The sequence below is a fragment of the Haemaphysalis longicornis genome, unplaced genomic scaffold, assembly GCF_048455015.1.
Source record: "Haemaphysalis longicornis isolate Haplotype H1 unplaced genomic scaffold, Haemaphysalis longicornis Haplotype H1 scaffold_7, whole genome shotgun sequence".
Lineage (NCBI taxonomy): Eukaryota > Metazoa > Arthropoda > Arachnida > Ixodida > Ixodidae > Haemaphysalis > Haemaphysalis longicornis.
Genome location: NW_027526422.1, coordinates 43,483,423 through 43,504,881, shown reverse-complemented (window position 1 = coordinate 43,504,881; position 21,459 = coordinate 43,483,423). Strand labels below are relative to the sequence as shown.

The 21,459-nt window shown below is 46.1% G+C and overlaps 1 protein-coding gene across 2 annotated transcripts in view; it reads right to left on the bottom strand.

The window, feature by feature from the left end:
- The window catches only part of LOC144147415 (putative phospholipase B-like 2), a 45,070-nt gene that overhangs the window by 1,076 nt on the left and 22,535 nt on the right, over positions 1–21,459 (bottom strand). For both annotated transcript variants that reach the window (XM_077679544.1, XM_077679545.1), the window contains exons 3-11: positions 17,330–17,576; positions 16,372–16,469; positions 9,207–9,436; positions 8,575–8,666; positions 7,805–7,965; positions 3,395–3,487; positions 3,216–3,287; positions 1,837–1,989; positions 176–335 (exon numbers count right to left, since the gene is read on the bottom strand). In XM_077679544.1, the coding sequence (XP_077535670.1) occupies positions 176–335; positions 1,837–1,989; positions 3,216–3,287; positions 3,395–3,487; positions 7,805–7,965; positions 8,575–8,666; positions 9,207–9,436; positions 16,372–16,469; positions 17,330–17,576 (1,306 nt within the window). The remainder of the gene's footprint in view (positions 1–175; positions 336–1,836; positions 1,990–3,215; positions 3,288–3,394; positions 3,488–7,804; positions 7,966–8,574; positions 8,667–9,206; positions 9,437–16,371; positions 16,470–17,329; positions 17,577–21,459) is intronic.

Genomic DNA, 21,459 nt, shown 5'->3' with positions numbered 1-21,459 from the left:
TCCGAACTTACCCAGATTAACGTTCAGCGCCCTCTGAACACCTATTTGTCGCCGCCGCGTTGCTGTCGCAAACGCATTATATCCCAGAACCAGCTCGGTTACTATAAAAAGAATCCATTTTAAACTCCCGGTTGTAGTGCAGCCAGACACAATCTATGAAATGCTGCATGCTCACTTTCACGTCTATGGCACCGACAGGCCGATAGTAAATATCCGGAATCCCGTAATCTCCCTCTGGGTCCAGCAGGTCGTAGCGTGCAGCGATGGCGTATACTGGGTTCTGGGATGGCGTGCCGTTGCATCGGGAGAGTGGGTCGTTTTCGTAGTCGTTGTACCTGAAAGATAAGTCGTCGGCCGCTTGCAAACTGCTCGGCAGGAAAAGATCTTCTGAACTGTTTATTCGGACTCTGGTTGGTTCAATCAGTAATACATTAGCGTCCCCCAAACAAAAGCGACGTCATTTTAAAGCCAAGCTTTACTTCTTTCGTCCAGCGGTTTCGCGGAGGATGCCCAAGTTAACATTTTGACCGGAGTAGCACCCCCGGCGACACACCCCTCGAAGCGCATCGCGTGATTTGCCTGGCCCGCTGTCGGCGCTGTGCACAAAGCCTTGTTTTCAGTCGTTCTGCTCATGTGGCGGCCGCTGAGCTGATCGGCAGCCGACCAAACCAGAACTACCACGCATGCGCCGCTGGGTCGTCTCGGGCTATGTGACTCATCTTGCGCCGCGTTCGCCGAGAACGAAAGCGAGGCGGGGCCTCCTTCTATGAGCGTTGCACGGGACCGTACGGCTTTGACCCGTGTTCGGCAGTACAGTTACATCAAAGGTTAACGAAGTGAAACCAACACTCAACCAGACTAAGCCGATCTTTTGCTTTGCATATTCAAGGTTAGCTGAGCTAACTCGCAACCATTTTTTTATTCACTTATGAAAGAAAACACATCAACATGAGCCTACACGACTTGCCGACTTCTCTGAGACGCTCTGTTTGCAAGACCATTCCACAGGAAAGCCTCTTTAAACGTTTATTTCTAATGTTAGGGGAATTAGCCCAGAAAAGGCATAGAACGGGGTTGAAGAAGGCTTATGCCCCATACTGGAGTGTTGTTAGTGGGCCTGCCGGTTTTCCAGAAAGTAAGACCTTATTGTGCCCCTCCCATCCTCAAACAAGCTAAGTACGTCATCGGAGTAATGACTCGATAATAACAATAGGCGATTTTCAATGGTGACCCGGAGAGTTACCCATGGTTATTATTATATTGGCCAAATTTCAACCATCATATCATTTATTTTATTTAGGTTTCACCTAATTGGCGATCTGAAAGTCTCAACAAACCAAAACGTCTTCCTAACGTTTTAAAATAGCTCACAAGACAACACCGGTGATTCTATTGTCTTGGTTGTAAGCTTTGACGGCTGAGCTTTTTGACGGCTTTGTCTTGGTTGTAAGCTTTGACGGCTGAGCTTTGACGGCTAAGCTTTCTCTTACTTTCTTAGCGCTCCAGCGTTTTTACATGTGTGGAAAAAAAGCTGCAACCGCCAAAGTTTCTCCCGTTCCGAAACACCTGCACAAGGATTAATCTATGTATACGCATAAATAGAGAAATAAAATCTGTTATGTATAGATACCAATCATGCATGGCCGCAAGCTCGTCCTGTTTTCAAATACTGTTTTGTTTGGTAACCTCTCTGAGCCACCTTTTCTACACGGACGTTGAATTTTGCAGTGCATGAGACAACAAAAAACGACAGTTTTTAAAATAATATGATACAGAATGGTGCCGTCTTCTAGCATTTTTTTTTTAAATATCAGAATAAATTAATACCCCACATACCTCATAAGCCGCATCAGCGACTTGATGTCGGTTACATTTCCCTGGTCCCTTCGGAATATTCGTGCTCGAGGACTACGCTCGAACGTGTAGTAGTCACCATACTTCTCCACATAAGCAGGCTGGCCAGAGATCTCGAAAATGTCTTGGTTATAACTTAAAACAAACAAATTTGGGAATATAACACGCCTTTTTGCCCACAAGGGTTTCAAATGCAATGCTTCCTTTCGGTAGGGCGACGCACCATTTGTTTGCAGCAGTGGTCACTTTTGTTTACAATAACGTACCCACGCACACTTTCTAAACTCCCGCACTTGTTCAATGAATTACCCAGTTTCCGCTTGTAGGCATGTTGTTTAAAGTTCTGCTGCTCGCGGTAGAGAAACTTATCCGCTGCAGAAAAAATATCTATTAGTTAGGATTACGGCTTTATGTTTCCCTCCATTGCCCGAATTTGTTGTTATCTTATTTACTCTTGTTTTGCTGTGTATTTTCTCAGTGCATTTGGTTTCTATGACTCCCAGGCTCTGACACTCAGCCCTGCGTGCCTTTGCCAGGCAAGACATTTTGTCCTGTCTGAATAGCAAAATAAACTATCTCATTCTCATTGTAAACTGATAAGAAGCGTGATCAGGTAAAACATGCATTATTTCTGAGATACCGGATACGTGCTTTCCGGAGTTTGCTCAGAAATCTTGTGAGTATTCGCTAATCTTCCTTGCACTGTAAGTAGCTAGCTCTCACGGAGAGCGGGAATTTTAGCTGAAAAATTCGTGCACCAATTTAAAAATTCCCTAAATAGCAAATGAGCCAAATGATCCTAGTCTACACCAAGGGAAAATATTCGCACGTTTCATCGTATTCACTTTCATTGTGCGGCTTACAAAACGAGAAACCCACGGAGCCAGAAAGGAGTGCGGCTTTAATTACCTAATTTGTTTCCGCTTCATTCAATGTCATAATTCATGGAGCAAGGTTATATCTCGCTGCCCCCTAAGTTCCCGGGGTTCAGTGAACACAGAAAACTCCGATGGGGAAGTTAAATACAAAAGGTAAATACGCATCATTTTAAATACCCACACTTGACTACTCCGTATTGTTTGTCTTATTTTTACATTGCTTATTGCTGTCTTTAATTTTGCACAGAGAAGCTCAACTTCGAGCTATTCTTAAGGCCTTGCCGCCGCCCCTGCGTCTTATTGCGAACTTTCCATAACTGCTGGTTATCCAGTAGAAATTTTTAAAAAATCGTACAGCAGAAACGATGCCATTGGCAAGCCTCGGGATAATTAAAAGAACTTGTTGTTAAACGGCACGCAAAATTCATAGGTTACGCTATTATATAGGGTTGTATACGTTTAATCGTGTGGGCCTATACTTACGCGGTGTTGTAGCCGGCCCAGTACTCGTTGTCACTCAGCATCTGACTAACGTCTTCAGCCCTGATCATGCCTCTGTGGAAAGTTTGAAGGAAAAGAAGTTTGAAAAAAACGAACAAACAATGAAAACCTCCAGAAATTCGGCACAGCAAAATTCTTAGCAATAGAGATTTTCTTCTCACGGCATTTGTTCAAGAATCCAAAGGGTTCCGTTCCGGATGGGCTGCCCAGGAGTAAAAAGCTTGTGGTCCACTATCAACCACTGGTTATTGTACCTGCACAAAAGTACGCGCCGGCAGGATTATTTCCTTTGTAAAGCGTGTTCGTCTTAAAATATCTAGGACTTATTTTTATCGTCTGCGTTGCTATTTCGGACATGGCCAACAATCCCGCGGCTTTCCATGCCACTGAAAAAACAATTCATTGGAGCCATTTTTTGTACCCCGGAATCAGGGAAAAAATTTAGGGGTGCTCAGACATTCCCAAAAATGTGAAGGCGAGAAAGCCTAGTCGGAATTTCAGTTTAACTTTCTGGCCGTGTCTGTCACCACCTGACCAGCCTCCTGGGCAGCGACCTCTGAACCTCTTTCTGCCTGCTCGTCATTTCAGGAGCCTTCTGCAGATCTGGACACGAACTTTCTCTTAAACTTTGCGGTCGCACCCGTCACCTTTTGACCTGCACCCTGGGAAGCACCCTCCCAAGCTCGTTCCACTCGCTAGTCATCAACCTTTCAGAGCGTGCGCTGCGTAGCCCTTTCACAGAGGCCTCCTCAGACCCACCCGCACTGCTGTTTCCCTTTGCCGGATCGCGATCCCGGAATCCCGCTTCCCGGCTCGTGCAACTGGAACTTTTTTGAACCACCTATTTGCTGAATCTCACAAAGTGCGTTTAAGGCTTAAGTTTTAAGGCTTTTTCAATCAGTATATTCAATCAGTTCCGACACCCTAGAATGTCCAGGGTTGCTGTGCACGTCGCAAATATGATCCCTGGGTGAAAGGAAAATGCAAGGTTTGTTCAAGCACTTCACATAGAGTCACCGACGTAAATAGCTGGGCCAAGATTTTCGTCACAGGAGCTAAACAAATAAAAAATTAACAAGATATCAAAGTAAACAGTTCGACTTCCCAGTCTAATTTCTGAGAAAAAATATTAAATATTTATTTCTTGAAGGTTGGCTTAAGCACTTCACATAGAATCACCGACGTAAATAGCTGAGCCATGATTTTCGTCAAAGATGTTAAATAAACAAAAAATTTAATAATGTATATAAGTAAATTATTTGACTTCCCAGTGTAAGTTCTGAGAAGAAATATTAATTGCTCCAAACTGTTTTTCTCCTATTCGATAAATAAAAATATTTACAATCTCTCTCCCTTCACCACCACCCTCTTCTCTCCTCCTCCATTGAGACTCTAGGGGTCCTTCTACAGAAATTGGCAGCCCACCATGAAGCGTCCTGGTCGCCTTGTTGTCCAGGATTAGCCCGTCTGCGCTACGCCCCAATTAGAGCGTTTCGTTCGCTGGGAATGAATGTCTACACACACGTTAATGGGAAATCCCTGGAGTGGAACATACAAATGTCGTCCAGCCGAAGTAAGTCGAAATTTTCCTCGGGGCATTTAAATACCCTGGCGTGCTTCGAAGCCGGGAGCCTAGTGCAACAACTGCAATGCTGCAACAGCGCATTCGCATAGCTTATCTCGCTTTCCTTTCGTTCTCTTTTGGCAAAAAAATATTACACCATCTTCCCGCAGGGGAACCCTGAGTAGTATGCGAAGCAGCCATGAGGTCGACTGAAGTTCCCATTAGTTTTCAGTTCGTCGTTTCCGTTGACGTTCAGCTTCGCGAGCCTTCGTTGTATCAGTAGGTTCTAGACGTAGTTTGAATGAGTGAAGGACATAAGGCGCGTTCGTAGCACATGCTCCCGTCTCGGTTTGTAGCGCAGTGGGAAGAGCACCACGTACCTCCCGTTGCGGCCAGAGAGTCGTGGGATAGAAACCGGGCGCCGCCTAACTATTTCTTTTTATAGTGGCTTGCGCTGATGTCAGCCCAAACTCTGAAGGAGCTGAAGAGACGCGTATGCGCAGTATAGTGCAGACGGCGGACAACGACAATGACAATGAGGGAAGGAGGGACACAGCCCCGAGCATGAGATGCTTCGCATCTAATATTCTACGAGTTTACCCGCAGAGCACTTTAGGGGCCCGGCCTGTCCTCGTAGCTCGCCCGCGGTCATGGTATCTAGCCACCGCCGTCACGTGGTGTACTGCACCCAAACAGAGTCCCATGGTGTCACTCCCCCAATCGGAGGTGTCGAAAAGACCCGCTAGTGCATCGATTCAGCCTTCCGGGCAAACGTTAAGAGGATGTTTGAACAAGAGGTTTGTATACGCAGAACCGTTCGAAACTCCTGGAACCGCTTGCACTAGTAATACATGTTCCCATTATTTAGCGCAAAGAGAACTTCAGGTATATTGAAGCAGTACATATGCACTTAACAGGTAGACCCCATGTTCGTTAAGTTAGGAATGCTCGTTGGGTTGCTTTTTAGAATAGTAAGCGAAAAAAGTGGCCGCGGAAGAAAAAAAATTCGAGTCGTTCAATATGGCACCGCAGGGCAGCACGTGCGAGATGAAAACAAGAGCTAAAAGAACAAAACTACCGATCGTGGCGTTCAAGGCGGAACAAGAAACAAAAGATGAAGAAAAGGATGCGAGCTGTACTAGGAGAAGTCGCGTGAGCACTGTTAAGGCAGGGAAATGGAATTGTATTTAACAAACCTCTGTTCAATTCATCAACACAGGAGGGAGATAGAGTGTGTAAGAGCGTGGGGGGTGGCAGCAAAGATGAGGTTGAGGGCAATGGATCAACGAACGTGGGCAGCTAAGGTTTTTAGATATCTATACTTGAAAAGCGTGGACACGCAGTGGTTAAGAAAAACTAGAAGGCTAACGATGAAATACGGAAAGAACAGTGGAGAATCCAAAACAGCCAAGGTAACCAAAAAAGAGGCAAGGCAGATTGAAACGATCAATGGAGGGAAAAAATGGAAGCTAAAACGTCGTTAGTGATGTACAGGGCTGATAAATTAAACATCAGAAAGGAAAATTTCTACGATAATTTCCAGGGCAGTGCTTTGCTTTTTGAGGCTAGAGCAGGTTGCCTGCGAACTAAGAATTTTGTGGGGAAGTGTTCACAAAATGATGGGGTATGCGTGGTCTGCGGAAAAAAAACAGAAACTATGCGGCACATAGTGTTAGAATGTGAGGGTATCCATCCAAATCTACATGAAGGGAATATTGGACTTCCAGAAGCCCTAAAATTTAAGGGTATCACAGAGGAAGTTAACTTCAAGGCTGTCGAGGGGAAGGAAAGAAGATTAGAATGCTGGTGGACGAAAAGCAGAGAGGGGAATATTGCCTAGGACAGTTACCACGTGTAACAGGGGAAAAAAGTATTTCATGCCTAATAAGCTTTAGTGCCTGCCCTATGCAGCGCTAGTATTAAACCAAGAGTGTAAAACATGGTTATATTAGTCCTTTTTGGTAAGATGACATGTCATCACCCCTCTTCAAAGGGGAAACCAATAGCAATCATCATCATCATCGGTAAACAGCGCCAAAGCCCCTATGGCGAATCACTGCTCTGCACTTGCGACAGCTTTCACGTTACGGCCCTGAGGGGAACTGCTTTAATTTTAGGGGCGAAGCACCCTAGGACCTCGCTTTGTCCGTGGCCTGTCCCTTGGTGTCCGTGTACACAGTGTTGCGCATGCGCGAGGAGCATTGGATTGGATTGGATTGAATTAAATTGAATTGTATTGGAATAAATTGAATTGTATCGGATTGGATTGGATTCGATACTATACACACGCGTTGTCACTCCTTTACATGCTCGAGTGGGCAACGCCACGAATGATTTACGGTAATAACGATTCCCGCAGTGCTTCGACCACTCGCCGTGATTCACTTCGTGGAGACGCGTGTTTGCCGCCACATCATTTACTTCGATCAAAAGGTTTTCATCTCTCCCGAGACCGGGATTACGGGAAATTCTAGGTTAAGTTCTATGCTTTTCCCCTCAAGTCATCGATTTACTGCAAAACTTGGCCTGCCCCAAAATTTTTACGCTTCAAATTCCCAGTTTTGTTACTATTTGAAGCGGGGATATTGCCCCTAAAAGCTCCAGTTTACCGGCCAGTACTCAAAATACGTATGTGCGACGAAGAAAATAACAGCAACAACCACAAATTTTGTGCCACACTGCAGACGAGCGGACATAGCACATCTGGTAGAGCAGTGAGCTGCTACAGTCCAAACCCGGGTTCACATTCCTCCGGATTCCGCATAGATTTTTAGTTATTTACGTTTACTGCGGTAGCCATTTGTTTGAGCGGACAACAGCAACAACAATGCTTTTCGCTGAATGAGTCACTTAAGGCTTTCGCCTTCTTACAAAAATTGAAATATTAATCGCGGGCAAATAGACTCATGACGCAGTTTTATTGCCTATTTAAGGAAATGAAGATCGCCAACTCCACAAACGTGGAATGTGTGCGCAATCGACCTGCCTAGGCAAATTCGGGACTCACGTGTCACTGTTAAATGTGGAAAAAACATCCCTCCACTCCGGAGCGCTTGCAGCGAGGCGATTTGCGGTATTTGATCGCACCCAAGTGAGGGGCGCGTTGTCAGGCCGCACTTGTAACCAGAGGGCGCTGTTGTTGTTAGGAATCGTTGTATCGAAGATAACCTGTGCATGTTAGAGAGCACACATTTAGTACTACATATGGAACTTTTCATTCAGAGCAAGTACAAATCAAATAATGATTCTTTTTTTTTTCTTTTCAAAAGTTAGAAGAAATCTCATATCTCCAAGCTCACCGAATTTTTTCCGAACGCTGCAAAATCAATATGGCATCCTTTTGCATCACTGTTGGGCCGCATCGAATGGTAACGTAGCTTCTGTTACAAATACTGGTAGCTCTACAGCTGTGCAAAATGTTACGCCACACTATCATAAATATGATTGAATTGTTGTGGCGAAACTGACCATTCATTCATGCTGAAATTTGACGCTAATAAGCTTTGATGAAACAGATTTAACTCTCAGGTTAATTACGTTTAGGGATTTCTGCACGTGCCCTACATTCATTTCTAGTCCGACGCTAAGATATAAGAAAGGGACGTTGGTGTGAGGAGGTGGATCGCGATATAAATTCCATACAATACCCGAGTCTCGAATGCTGCCTGCTGCGGTTCCCACTTAGAGGCGATAAAAAAATCCCGTAATACTAAAAGATATGAAGTGGCAATATTTAATTCCAGGCGCCAATCACCCCCAATTGTTAATTGTCCTAACCAAACCAGCAGAAGTAAACATGAAGTGGTCCCACGAGTCCAAGCATCCTGGATAAGAGGTCATGGTTATAGTGTGTCCAGGGATGACCATTCCTGGAATCAACCAAAAAGAGGGCCTCAACCTAAAGCTTCACGAGCAAAGGGAGTAGCATTATTTCTTGTTTCATTGTGCAAAATCTGGCCAGAAGAATAAAATTAAGGCCAGTTGGGCGAGTTGGTTCGTGTTCGTATCTCAAACCAGCGCAGAAAAAAAAACAGACGAAAGGAAGGATACAGCACTGGCCCTGCGTCTATCTTCACTTTGTTTTATGTTTTTTAGGCGTTGGTTTAAGATGATTATGAGTACAACCATTAGTTCAAGGTGATTGACTACGCTCGTTGTAATGGCATGATGTATATTATCTGCCACAGTGCTATTGAAATAAAGGCATTTTTCTTTTCCTGACTTGCTCCGTCATAGCTCTAATTGTAGTTACTGTCCCTTCACTTCACCTGACATAAATGATTATAGGCTAGTCGCTTTGCAAACATAACTTTCAAGCCTGGCTAACCGCGTCCTACACGGGACTCGCAACAGCAAGTTATAAGTCGGATGTTGTGCAAGTCGAAATATAACACACGAAAAAAACTCACGCTGTCCAGTCCATGATGGCCGGTAGTGCCACGGAAGAGAGTACTTCTTCTTAATTCGGAGCATTGACCGGTACAAAGACCAGGTGGCGTGACTGATAAAAAGGTCTTTTGATTTTCCGACGACTTTGACGAGGGCTGAGCAGGATGGCACTTGACTCAGAGAATTGACATCAAATTCTCGATTAAGAACTTCTTCCAAATCAATCAAATCTCCCACAATGTTGAAATACCTTGAAACGCAAAATCATGGAGGTTCAGTGCTTTAGTTCGCAAACAAAAAAATAAAGGAAAGTCACACATGCGTAAGAGGTGAAGGTAGCCAATCTGTACACAAATTTCAGGACCATCACGACGGTTTAAGTCCCCGATTGCAGCCAATTTGCTTCTTATTCGCTGGCGCAACGACCTTTACTTCACCATTGTTCCTATACGCCTCGAGCGCTGCCTGTAGTGGCGGCACTGAAATCCCCCTAGCGGCCCGTTTAGAAAGTCGCGGGAGGCTCTGCAGACTGCCCACCACTGTCACCGCTGCTTTTTCGACAGGTTCATGACTGAGATTTACCATTTGTATGCGTTTGAAATACATATTTATATGGAGAAGTCACTCTGTTCGCGTATGTGGCGAATTTACGAGGGTGCAAACGCTTCTGACGCAATCTTAGTGCGGTACATTAGGCTGTATAAGCGCCAGGCGTGTGTCACAGGCCGGCGACGCGAAACCGGCATTTGAGGGGAGCTGATTGTAATGCCGCTGCCCTGAAATTTACTAACAGTATCCCCGTAAGCAGTGTTCCTTTACATGGTCATGCTACGGTTATGCACTACGATGCAAATAGGTTTTGTATGCGTACATAATCTAGCGGAGCACTCATACCTGATTACGCCAGTTACGCCTTACACCTCAGATATCGATCGCTAGCTTGTACAAGCCAATGTGGCATAAATTTCATGCATATTCTACGAAATAAGTACGATAGATAACGCAATATTCTACGCGGGAATCAGTACACGACAAAAAATGTAAAACTCGGCCGTCTTGTCGCAAGGTCTTCTGCGAGCAGCGCGGAGAGTAAGTAATTTACGTCCGCGACTAAACGCTTCTTCGAAACATCGCCATATGGCATATGGCGCCTGCAGAATCTACCACCAAGTGAAATTAGAGTGCCCTACCAGATACCACACTCTTCTTACGACACCGTTTATCGTTTCTGAACTTACGGTATATGTACTTACTGTATACTTTAAAAAATGCGCCTGCCGAGTGATTAGCTGTTTGTTGAAGTCCAAAAGCAAAAGGAAAGTGAACGCTCACTTCGTGCGTGGGATTACTAAAACTTTCATTCGTTGATTTCGCGCCGCGTTTGTAAATAGCTGTAGTTAAGTATCGCCCCCCCCCCCCCCCCCCCCCCGCCATGCCTTGCGAAATATCAGTGCATTTCGCATCTAGTTGGTCTGGTGAGATGCTCAAGTTTGGACAAACGTCTTTAGCATTTCGGAAACTGTCTTTTTCATTCCCGCACCAGCTGCTCTGTTCCTTTCGGATTTGAAAAACCATTAATTTTTCCGTGGTTTCATTAACTTTCCTTGGTCCTTGCTATTAGGCGTGAATGGGCACTTATTTAACGAATGACAGCCTTGGAATACACTTATCATTTTCGCGTGGCTTATATTCTCATAAGAGGCACAAGTTATTGTCAGGTATTTTGCAATACCATCCCCAAAACGTACATTTTTCTACGGCGTATGTATTCGAAACAACGCCGTATTCGTTTTTGGCACTGCAAAACGAAACCAAGCTCTCACTGCAGAATTCACTGTAAAATATAATTCACCTGTGCCTGACGTATTTTTAGGTGACGGTCATAATAAGCTGCTGCCGTCGCCGACGCCCACAAGAGCAGCCAAGAACGTGCAGAACCGCGTCCCCTGTTAGGTCTTGTTAGCGTTCGAGTACTCTACCAAGGCGCAGCCGTCTTTTGAAGTGACTTAAACGTACTATTTGCCTACAAACATCCCTTTAACATGTTGTTTAGAGCGCGGAAAGGCAAAAAGAAGCGGAAGAGAACCAAAACACTGCATGAGCCCCTATCAGCCACGCAGCGCTCCTCCCGTAAGTGCCACCGAATAGCGGTGGCAGGGGGCGCAGCGATTGCGAAGCTCAGGCGTAAAAGTTCAAGCTTTCTTCATTTTTTTGGAACTGATAATCTGTACACACACCCTTGGAGGGACGTACGCTATGAATTGTCTTTCTTATTCCAAGGAAGTGTACCACAATCACAGTGAACCTTGGAGTCTTCCTCGTTCCGAGCAAGTGTAACCACAATTACGGCAAATGCTGGAGTTGCGTTTTTTAGATGCGACTCTGAGAGCATCTCTTGTCGGCGGCCCTGTCCTTCCTGCGTGCGTCCGTTGTCCGCAGCCTTTCCACTCTCCCCCTCTCCTTTCCGATAGCGAACACTCTCTCGCGAGGGGCATTGGATTGGATTCGATTGGCTTGGCTTGGCTTGGCTTGGATTGGATTTGATTGGTTTTGGATTGGATTGGATTGGATTAACGTGGATTGTGTTGGATTGTATTGCGTCATAGCCGCGGCAGACGCACTGGCGCCGGCGCGTGCCCAGGTGAGAGCGAACACACTCTCTCAACATCTGCGGGCGTGCGGCCCAGCGCGCTCTCACTCCGCCGGTGGGCGGCGCTGCGCGCGGTGCTGCGCATTTGCAGTACTCTCTCTCTGCGCTGTCTCATCTCCTTCGGGCGCGCTGCGCATATAACCGGTATGCCGCTCTCCGGCGGCCTTTCGGTCGAAAGTTGCTCTCCGCTTGCGCTTGAACCCCCCTCAGCGTCGCATCACACCAGGGTTCCCGCGAGGGGAGGTGGGCGTCATTTTTCGTCAACATTGGACAATCTCCCTAAGTGGGTATGCTTGGCTTGACGAACGTGCGCCTGGGACACTGGGAGGTTTCCGCGAGGCACGCACACACGAGCGCTCGGAATTTTCGCGGTTTTTTTAACTGCCTGCTGGTCACCGCCATCTTGATAATATTCCCGAATTGGGTATGCTTGGATTGAAAAAGTGCGCCGGGGACGATGGGCGGTCGTCGCGAGGTACGCGCACACGAGCGCTCGGCATTTTCTTCGTTTTTTAAACTCGAATTTTCTTGGTATTTTAACTGCTCACAGTAAAAATTACGATCTTTTAAACAGTTTCGCTGTTAATAAAACGTGCTAAACCAATCAATAGAAATTTCTTGCTGTTGCTTTACTATTTTATGTTACTGGGGCGGACAATGTCGCAACTGGACACATATACTCCCTATAACACATAAAGGTGCAGAAAATATATAAAAATTAACGATAATGCACTTTCTGATTGAGCTAATCAGGAATTTCTACTTAGCATCCGATATTCCCAATGACCAGTGCCGGCCAACTAGGCTCACTGCCACCATACGACATTTCCTCACAGATTTACGCTATTTCGCCCTCGACGCCTTTACGCACCGTTTTAAAAACAGCACTACTCTCCCAGTAATCAGCAGGTTACACAGTCTCGTACCCGGAACTTTGACATGAATAGTGATCCATCTATAAGCATGTAGAAGAAACATTTACCGAGCATGATAATTTGACTGCCTGAAGTTGATATCTTGAATAGCGCAACCACCCGAGAACTCCTCAAAGCCCACGAGGTCTTTAAGGTTCCCCGTTTAACAGCACTGGTAGATGAGGATGATAGAAGAGGGGCATACAACACCGCTTCTTTAAAGTTATTTTTCGGCAACACATACTCCCCACAGTAGTAGCTCTCTTAGGCTTAGTTATACGGTCATTGTGTTGTTTGCTTAGAAATAAATAAAGCTGGCATGTTTGTTTTCTATTTTCCTTCCATTTGTAGGAAAGGGAGCCGTGGACTCGGTTATGCGCTCCGGCACTCCTGCATTTATTGAGTGTGCGTTAGGCCAGCCGGAACTTGAAGAGCGGCGTAGACATGCGACCGCCCAGGCGTTCAGCCGTGTTCGATCTCATGTGACAATGCTGACCTGGCCAGGCCCCGCTGATGATGATTGTCGGATGCAGTGGTGATGATCATAGTCGCACTGATAGTGGATGAAGCTTCCGCCACTACACATTTTTATGGACTTTACAGAGCACGTCACAGACTTCCCGGAACGAGCTGTGTTCTATACCGCTATGCTAGCGCTAAAAGACGTGTTTTACAGCTAAACAGTTTATGCCTAGGATCCAGCAGATCGTCTCCCGCAACAGAGCGATTGATACAGGAATCGCACGCGAGCATAACGCCACATTGCGGCGCCTACTCTAATCCCCTGGGTCGTAAAACTCTCAATATATTACTCAATATTACCTAGAGTGGAAACTGCCGCTGCAATTGCACGCCTCCAAGAGAATTGTGGGTACCCGGTGAATCGGATTGGCAGCAAGTGGCTAGTCCAAAGGCTACCGATTAGACTTTTCGGCTCAGAAGTGTTTTCAGCGTGCTTTTTTTTTTTTTTTCGGCATGTCACTTTCTGGCATTCAATGGCTATCACAGATGTGTCTAAATAACAACGTGAGTAGCACTTAGCGCATATGCTCGCATTAGTGGGTAGTTTCTCGAGATGAAATGGTGGCCACATGCAGCGACAGCGACAAGCGACGGGAAAAACGTAACTCACTAGGTACAACAGATTGTGTGGGCGACAGCGACAAGCGAAAAAAAATCACGCCATATCCACGGAATGAATGATGATAAGTGGGGCGAAGCTCGAGAGGGGGAGATCATCGGTAACCGTAACTCTCCCGTGAAAGTTCGCCCATTACATCATTAAGAAAGACGTAAGACTGTGTGCGTACTCCGCACCTCCACCACAATTTGTCACGTAGGATGGGACACAACGGTAAAGAAAGAACTTTTATTTAGGGCGAACTTGTGCCCGAACAAGACGAGAGGAAACGAGCAAAGGTCCTTGCGTCTCGTTCGATCTCCGAGAACGACTGCCTGCGTTCGTGGCGTGATCTCTTGCGTGATCTCCCCCTCACAGTGCACGTGCGCTCGCGCCTCCGTTGGCGAACACAGACAAGCTCGCGCTCCCGGTGCCGAGTTTGCGCTGCCGGTTGCAGCCGGTTCTTGCGCGTGCAACGCGGCCCACTTTGCGACATCTCCGAAAGCATGCGGTGGCCACGTACCACGAGACACAAGGGATGGACAGACCCATGGCTTCAGGAGCTTCGCCCCTAAAACTGTGGTTGATTTCTCTGTCATAGGAATCAGTAAAACATGAAAGTGAAATGTGCAGCGAAATCTGTAGCGAACGGAGCATGATTTGAGGGTCGGTGGCTGTCTTGTGGTTGTGCTTGGCGAGCGGCGTCCTGTTCGCGGGTCACTTCGGCAATGGTGCGACAACTTCGGTCCTGCTTCGTGGCGTGCACGGCACACGGTTGCGTTGCGACGAGCTCAGCTCGTGGAACGCGATAGGCAGAGTTTGTAGCTTGGACCGTGAACGCGCGAACGCATCCCGCTTCCCGCGGACATTTTCTTCGCACCAAATCAGTCATGTTCGCGACATTCGCCCGTCGGCGTCGTTGCCCTTTTTTTGCGGCGCCATCGCGCTGAGAAACGACGCCGCTTAGCTTATGCCTGATACAGGTGCCAACTGTCGGCGCTCGTGAGCGTCATGATGCACTACTTCGCTTCACTTCTCCTAAACGGCAGCACCATCCGTGTCAATGAAACTTGTTTTGCCGCTTCTCTTGTGTTCGTTGTACTGGCGTCATTCCCGTGACGTATACGGCTTCAGGAAATCTTAGTGTACCCCGCCATAAAACATTTTCATGATAAAAAATTAATATACATCCGCCAATATCCTCCTTAGTCGTCACTTGTCGCTACAGTTCACTGTATCGTCGCTGCCGCCCGCTTGTGGGGTGCATTTGGCCGCCAAAAAGCGAGCCAGGGTCTCGGCGACCTGTAGGCTATTTATGCGGCTTGTCGCTGTCGCCCACAATATCCGTTCGCTCTACTACGTGAGTTACGACTTTTGCGTCGCTTGTCGCCGTCGCTACGTGCTGTTATCCCTTGAAGCATGCACTGACAGGCGCAATGAGGCAACATGCATGGCGACTTGTCAAGCCAGTATTTGCTTGATATTTGAAGCATTAATGCAATTTAGTAATGTCTTGCGCGCGTGCTTGAAGGCTTAATTACTTGCGGTAATAGGCTTCGCCTAGAGCATTATTTATATCTGCTTGGACTAAACAAAGAAATACAACGTGACTAAATCACTTTTGAATCTCTAGCTATTGCATGTGGTTCGCCTGCCAAGAGCGAAGAATAACACAGTATTGAGCGGAAGCATCAACACAGTTTAAGACAGTTAAATAATTAATTTCGAGCTAAACATCACAAACAAAAAATGAGTGCAGCGTCTAGTTTGGAGTATGTAATTTTTTTAAAATAATTACGGGATAACGGCCTGCAGTATCTGGCGGCGTGAGCAAAACGCAGGACTCCTGCTTTCTTTTTTTTTTTCTTTCAAACCCCCCCCCCCCCCCCCCGAATTATTTTTGCAACTAAGCACTCTAACACATCAGTTTTAGACAATGTAAAATTTATTAATCACAGCACTATTTCTTTCGCAGCATTTTTTTAATAATCACAGCGCTATTTATTGGCAGCATTTTTTAATAATCACAGCACTATTTATTGGAAGCATTTTTAAAACCATAACTTCATTTGCGTAGCCACAAAGTCATTGCGGGGCATGCCACGCCGAACTTCCGGCCGAACTTCCGGGTATGGCGGCACCCATGGATCCCGTAGACACTAGTGCTATATTCCACTCTAGGTTAGCCGGAGAAACTTTATGGTTGAGTGTATGGAAAAAAATGATAAAAGGAAAAAAAAAGTCTTTTCCTCGCCCATTCTCCAAGTGTGCGAGTAGGCTATAATTATAATATATGACAACAGAAAATTTTGTCCTTTCGATGCTGAAGTTGAAATTTTAATCTTTGTGTTTCATTTGTTCATAATTGCATCGGGAACATAATTGGAAGTAACCTATAAACTATTAGAAACAATAAAATCAAAGCTTATCCAAAAGGTCACACGCAGTCACTGGCGGTTGTCAGCTGAAAAAAACAAAAAAGAAACGTTTGAGGGTCTCACAGTGCCTTCGTGGCTGTCGTCACCCGCCTTGTATAAGTGAGGTTCTTCCCGTCAAAAACATCGCTTAATCCAGACAGCTGCTGCATCTGCAGCTTAACCTGTACGAAAACAGAGGGTAAAAATTATCAACCATTCACAGCAGAAATCAAGATGGAGGGCAAGTTCAATGTTAAGCCATGCTTTATTTTATATTTGTACCATGTTTATTTGTCTGCATCACTTAAATTGCAGAGTGAGATCCGAACTGAGTATTTTGAATTCCCTATGGGCGCCTGTTTTTATTCACATGCTAGCTTTAAAAAGGGCTATTTTCATACAACCAAATCTGCATAAATTAAGAGAATTGTCCACTAGTGCGCAGCATTCTTATGCCACTTGTCTAGAGTGTGAGTTTTTAAAGCGAACGTGTCCATGAGCAGCGAAAGAAGCTGGATTATTTTGAGATGAGATGCGTATTTTGTGTTTTATCAGATCATATTTCTGCAAATTTTACTTTTCTAATTTTCCTATTTTTCGGATTTTCAAAATTCTATCCTACCAATCATCTCCACTTACGATTATAACGATTACAGGTGTTTTTTTCGCCAAATCTGCACTTTTGTGGAAATGCAGGGCATTTTGTTATTGGTGTTTTTAGCGTCTTTTCACGGAACTTGCTGTTTATTCCTGGATTTTGGGGAGATGTTTAAGACGTTTTTTCTTGCTCCTGTCAGATCATTTTCGTGAATTTTTTTATTTTTATTTTTGTTATTTCTTGGTGTTTTATTCTGTTCGACCAATCGCCTCGACCAATCATCTCCATCGGCAACGACTGATAGATCGCGCCACAGCGGCAGCTGTCGCCTATGGAGCCCTACACTGGAGCCCCACCCTGACTTGGTTTTCTTTTTTCTTTTTTCTGTTCAATAAACGTTTAACCACCACTATTTACAATGCCACTTATGAGCGCAAGGCTTACCATGTTCCAGTAAGGGTCGGTGCTGCTCAGCTTTTCCTCCTGGCTGAGCGAATATTCAAGGTTCTTTCGTATAAACGCCTCAACTCTATCGCAATATTCCGTCTGGTTGTCGCAGTACCGGCCAAACACGTTTTCCCAGTGATACTCCATCAGGTCCCGGCTCAAATAGCCCTCGATGGCACCAGCAGCATAAGCCTGTATCTCGTCCGGGGTTTGCGAATTCGACCCGACTTGAAGGAACGCCCATCTGGGAAAAGAAAAAGGAAAACAGTCGACTCAAGGTGCCCCCGGTAACCATAGCGAAGTGCAACACTCGGTTTTCGTTGACGTGTTTCTGGCGAGATCGACATCTTCGCAGGCAAGCAACAACGGCGGCTCAATGACGTAGCACCCCAATCAGCTGTTGCGTGATGGGGCATCCAGTCTGGACCAGACATAGAATTCCATGCGATAGCCTGAGAACAGATATTGGGATGTAGCATAAAGCCAGTTTCTAAAAAGCCTCCTGGAAGCTACACACAACAGTTGTGGAATTTCAATTTTACCTATTAACTTAAATCCGCATTTTCCCGCGGCTACAGAAGACAAAACTTTCGACAGCAAAGAAAAAGACAAAGAAACGAGCGTAGTAACATCGTCTATCATTTTTTTTTTTGCCAGAAAAAAGAAATATTGTTTTAGCACGTTTTACCGAACAAACTCCAGCTTAAAAAATGAGTATATGGAAAGAATGCTAGTTGGACTTGCGCACCACCAGCCTTCTACCGCCTACCATAGACATACGCAGGCTACCAAAAAGAAAACGCTTTCACATAACGTTACAAAGCTGTCCTAATATTAATTTAACAGCGGAGCTGCTGTAGCTTGCGGCAATGCGTCGCGCATGACACCTAAAGGCCCAGCCACATGCAGCGTATTTTCGGCGTCTCGCGAGCGTCAGCGTCGTTCGGCGTCGACGAGCGTCAGCACGCGCGCCAGGCGACGCGGGCTGACGCTCGGGCGACGCCGATATCTACGCTCGACAGATATCGGTGCAAACGGCGGAAGCGGCGCTGGTGCCAGTTTCCGGTTGTGCCAGTCCGACTCGCTTTTTTAATGGTGGCCGGCATGCCGAACATCGACGCTGGGGCGTTAATAACTGCAGTCGCAGCCCTCCCCGCTCAATGGCAGACTAAACACAAAGATAACAAGAACAAACCCCGCAAATAGACGTTGTGGGATGAAGTGGCAGCAGCCGTGGCGCCTGGTATTGCGGACGAAGGCAAGGCACTTGTCACCTGCGCTGCAGCCTGTGCGCATAGTTATTGTAACAAGTCGTCATTGTTTTCGTGTGTTTGCGCCGCAGAAACCGTGCAGAAAAAATTGAAGTCCCTGCGCGACAAATACCGGCGACTGTTCAATCTCGTGCTGGACGCCGAAAGAAGCGTCGAGCACGCCGGTCCCATGCAGTTACTCGCCCTCTCCTGCGGGCCTGCGCGTTGACGCCGAACGACGCTGACGCTCGCGCGACGCCGAAAATACGCTGCATGTGGTTGGGCCTTAACGCGTAACGCGTTAGAAATGCGCAGAAAATGCCGAGCGCCTGTGAGCGTGTGGCTCGCAGCGACCGCCGGCCGTCCCCAACACACCCAGTAGCATTAGAAAAAAAAGAAAAACAGCTGGCGAAAACTCAGACGAGCGCCTCGCGTTGACTAGCAACCAACAACGCCACATCTGGTGCAACCCCTGCTCCACAGAACCTTGACGCGGCTCCAGGAACACCGCGCATGCGTGGTGCACGTACGCGCCGCCGCTGCGCCCCAGCTGTCATCGAATACCGCGCGTGTAGTGGTTGGCACGAGTAACACGACGATATCGATGCATATGGCGATAACTACTACTAGCACAGTGAAAAGCGACGACGGAAAATGTAAATAAATAATTTTAAACTTGTACAAATGCCTGGTGATGTGCTTCAGTACTCACGTAGAAATAAATCTTACAGCTTCACTATGGTTCACTAGCCTTGCGCGACTTAGTGCAACCTTCCCCATATTTTTCTTCGGCGAGCAGTTGTAATGTTCATTGAATTGTGCAATGATATGTCAACGAACGCACAAAAAGGAACAATGGTTGTCTGCTACCAATGCTTTGGAATAATGTATTATTTTAACGTCCGTGGGGACGCTCTTAGTAAATTTAGAACAAGCATTCGCACTGCAAAATTTTTTCATGCTATCTGAACGATGGAGGATCAAGTTCTGCTCTGGGTATATTAGTAGCAAAGACATTTAATTGCAAATAACAATGAAGTACTTAAGATTGGTTCCGGGCTGAGCTGGTCTCCTTCACGAGAAGTCATCCGGTTATGCCAGGAAAACAATGGGAATGAGATGAAGAGGAGGGCATGGGCGTCGGCAGGGAGGGGGGTGCAAGAGGGGCACTTGACCGCCCTCCCCCCCCAAGCCGCACCTCCACTTGCCTCCCCCCCCCCCCCCTCCTCATGCTCAATTTTGGATACACTCCAATCTGCTTTACTTTTATTGCATCACCTAGAGGCGTCGAAAGAGCGATCAAGATTTCGAAACGAAGCTCTGCGAGCTATTTAATAAATACTGCCATTTCGACAACTTCGCCCGTGAAGCTGAACATTGGCGTCGATCATGAAAGAACAAGAAGATCCATAAATACCCGGTGGATTTTCTGGCATTCGCGGAGGGGTACAGGTTCCGTCATAAGTAATTGGTAGAAGGATTTGTGAATATCCCAAAATATTTGTCTTATGGGCTTTACGACAGCTTTACCGATTTACAGGAAGCTTTTTCTATTAGGGGGGATCCTTTTAAACGCACACCAATTGCAGCCAGGCAGTTTCCGGTAGAAGAAAGTCACGTAAATTTACGAGACCGTGTTCCGATTACTTTTGACGGCACCTGTACATCCCTTACATCCCTATTGGGGTTTACCCCTCAGAAGTTGACAGGAAATCTATCATATTCCACACGGCGACTTGTCCCGATCGAGCGTTCGATTAGCATGATTCTGCATCTGAAAACGTGGCTTCGTTCGAGCGTTTCCGACAACCCTCTGGACTCATAACGCTTCAGCTGCGTGCTGAAAAAGTTGAAAAGGAAAAGCAGAAGGTGTTCACACAGAAAATGACTTTGCAATGCGCCGGCCTATAGACGCATGTTACGTATTATTCATCAATGAGTGATTGTAGTAACGGGTTTTCAAAAAATAAATAACAATTATTCGAAATTTTGCCTCACAATACCCTTTAAATTTACATAGGTATATGATCGGTTATCAGAAAGTCATCATATAAACACGTCATATGGTTATCTGAAAAAAAGTTTATATTTTAAAAAACCGGGGCGCTCGATCGTTTTGTTTAAAAAAATTTGCGTTATGCAGCGCAGTGGTTTATTGTTGTGATGTATGAGCGTTGATAAACCTTTTCAAACTTCATTGTCACCTTTAATAACAGAAACGAGTGTTCTTCGTAATAAATATTAGTTATAATATATATAAGCATGCCGCCCGTCCCCTCCAAGGCGAAAGCCGACGCCCATAAAGGGGGTAAAGTGGCTTGAAAAGCGACAGGACATTGCAAGAGACCATGCGTGAGATCGACATATAGATCAGGGCAGTCAGGAACAGGAGGGATCAGAGAAGAAGCAAATACACAAGTCTGCAATGTTAAGTTTGTGTTTGTTTAATACGTATACACCGACAGTTCCCCACATGGATTCCTTGGTGCTTCTTTTGACCTCCTCTCTGCTATGGGTGGTGCCTACCTTGGCTTTCCGGGAACTACCGCTTCACAGATCCTGCCCCTTATGCATGCTGCGTAAAAATTCATTTATCTCCCCCGGCCTATCAGTACGTCACATAGACTGATTCCGAATAGGACCACCTCCTGTTCCACAATTGCAACATCCCTCCAGATATATGGTCTGACTTGCCGCTTTGAGAAGCCCTCCTGTTAAGGACGCCTACTTCGGCTGTGTACTTGAGCGCCGGGAGTTGATCTTTGGTAGCGTGCAGCGGAACGGCGAAAATAAAGTGTCACTCGTAGTGATTCCAGCGACGGCGGGTTGCGCTAGGAGCTTTGCAAAAAGGAACTAAATATGTGCGAACATTTTCAA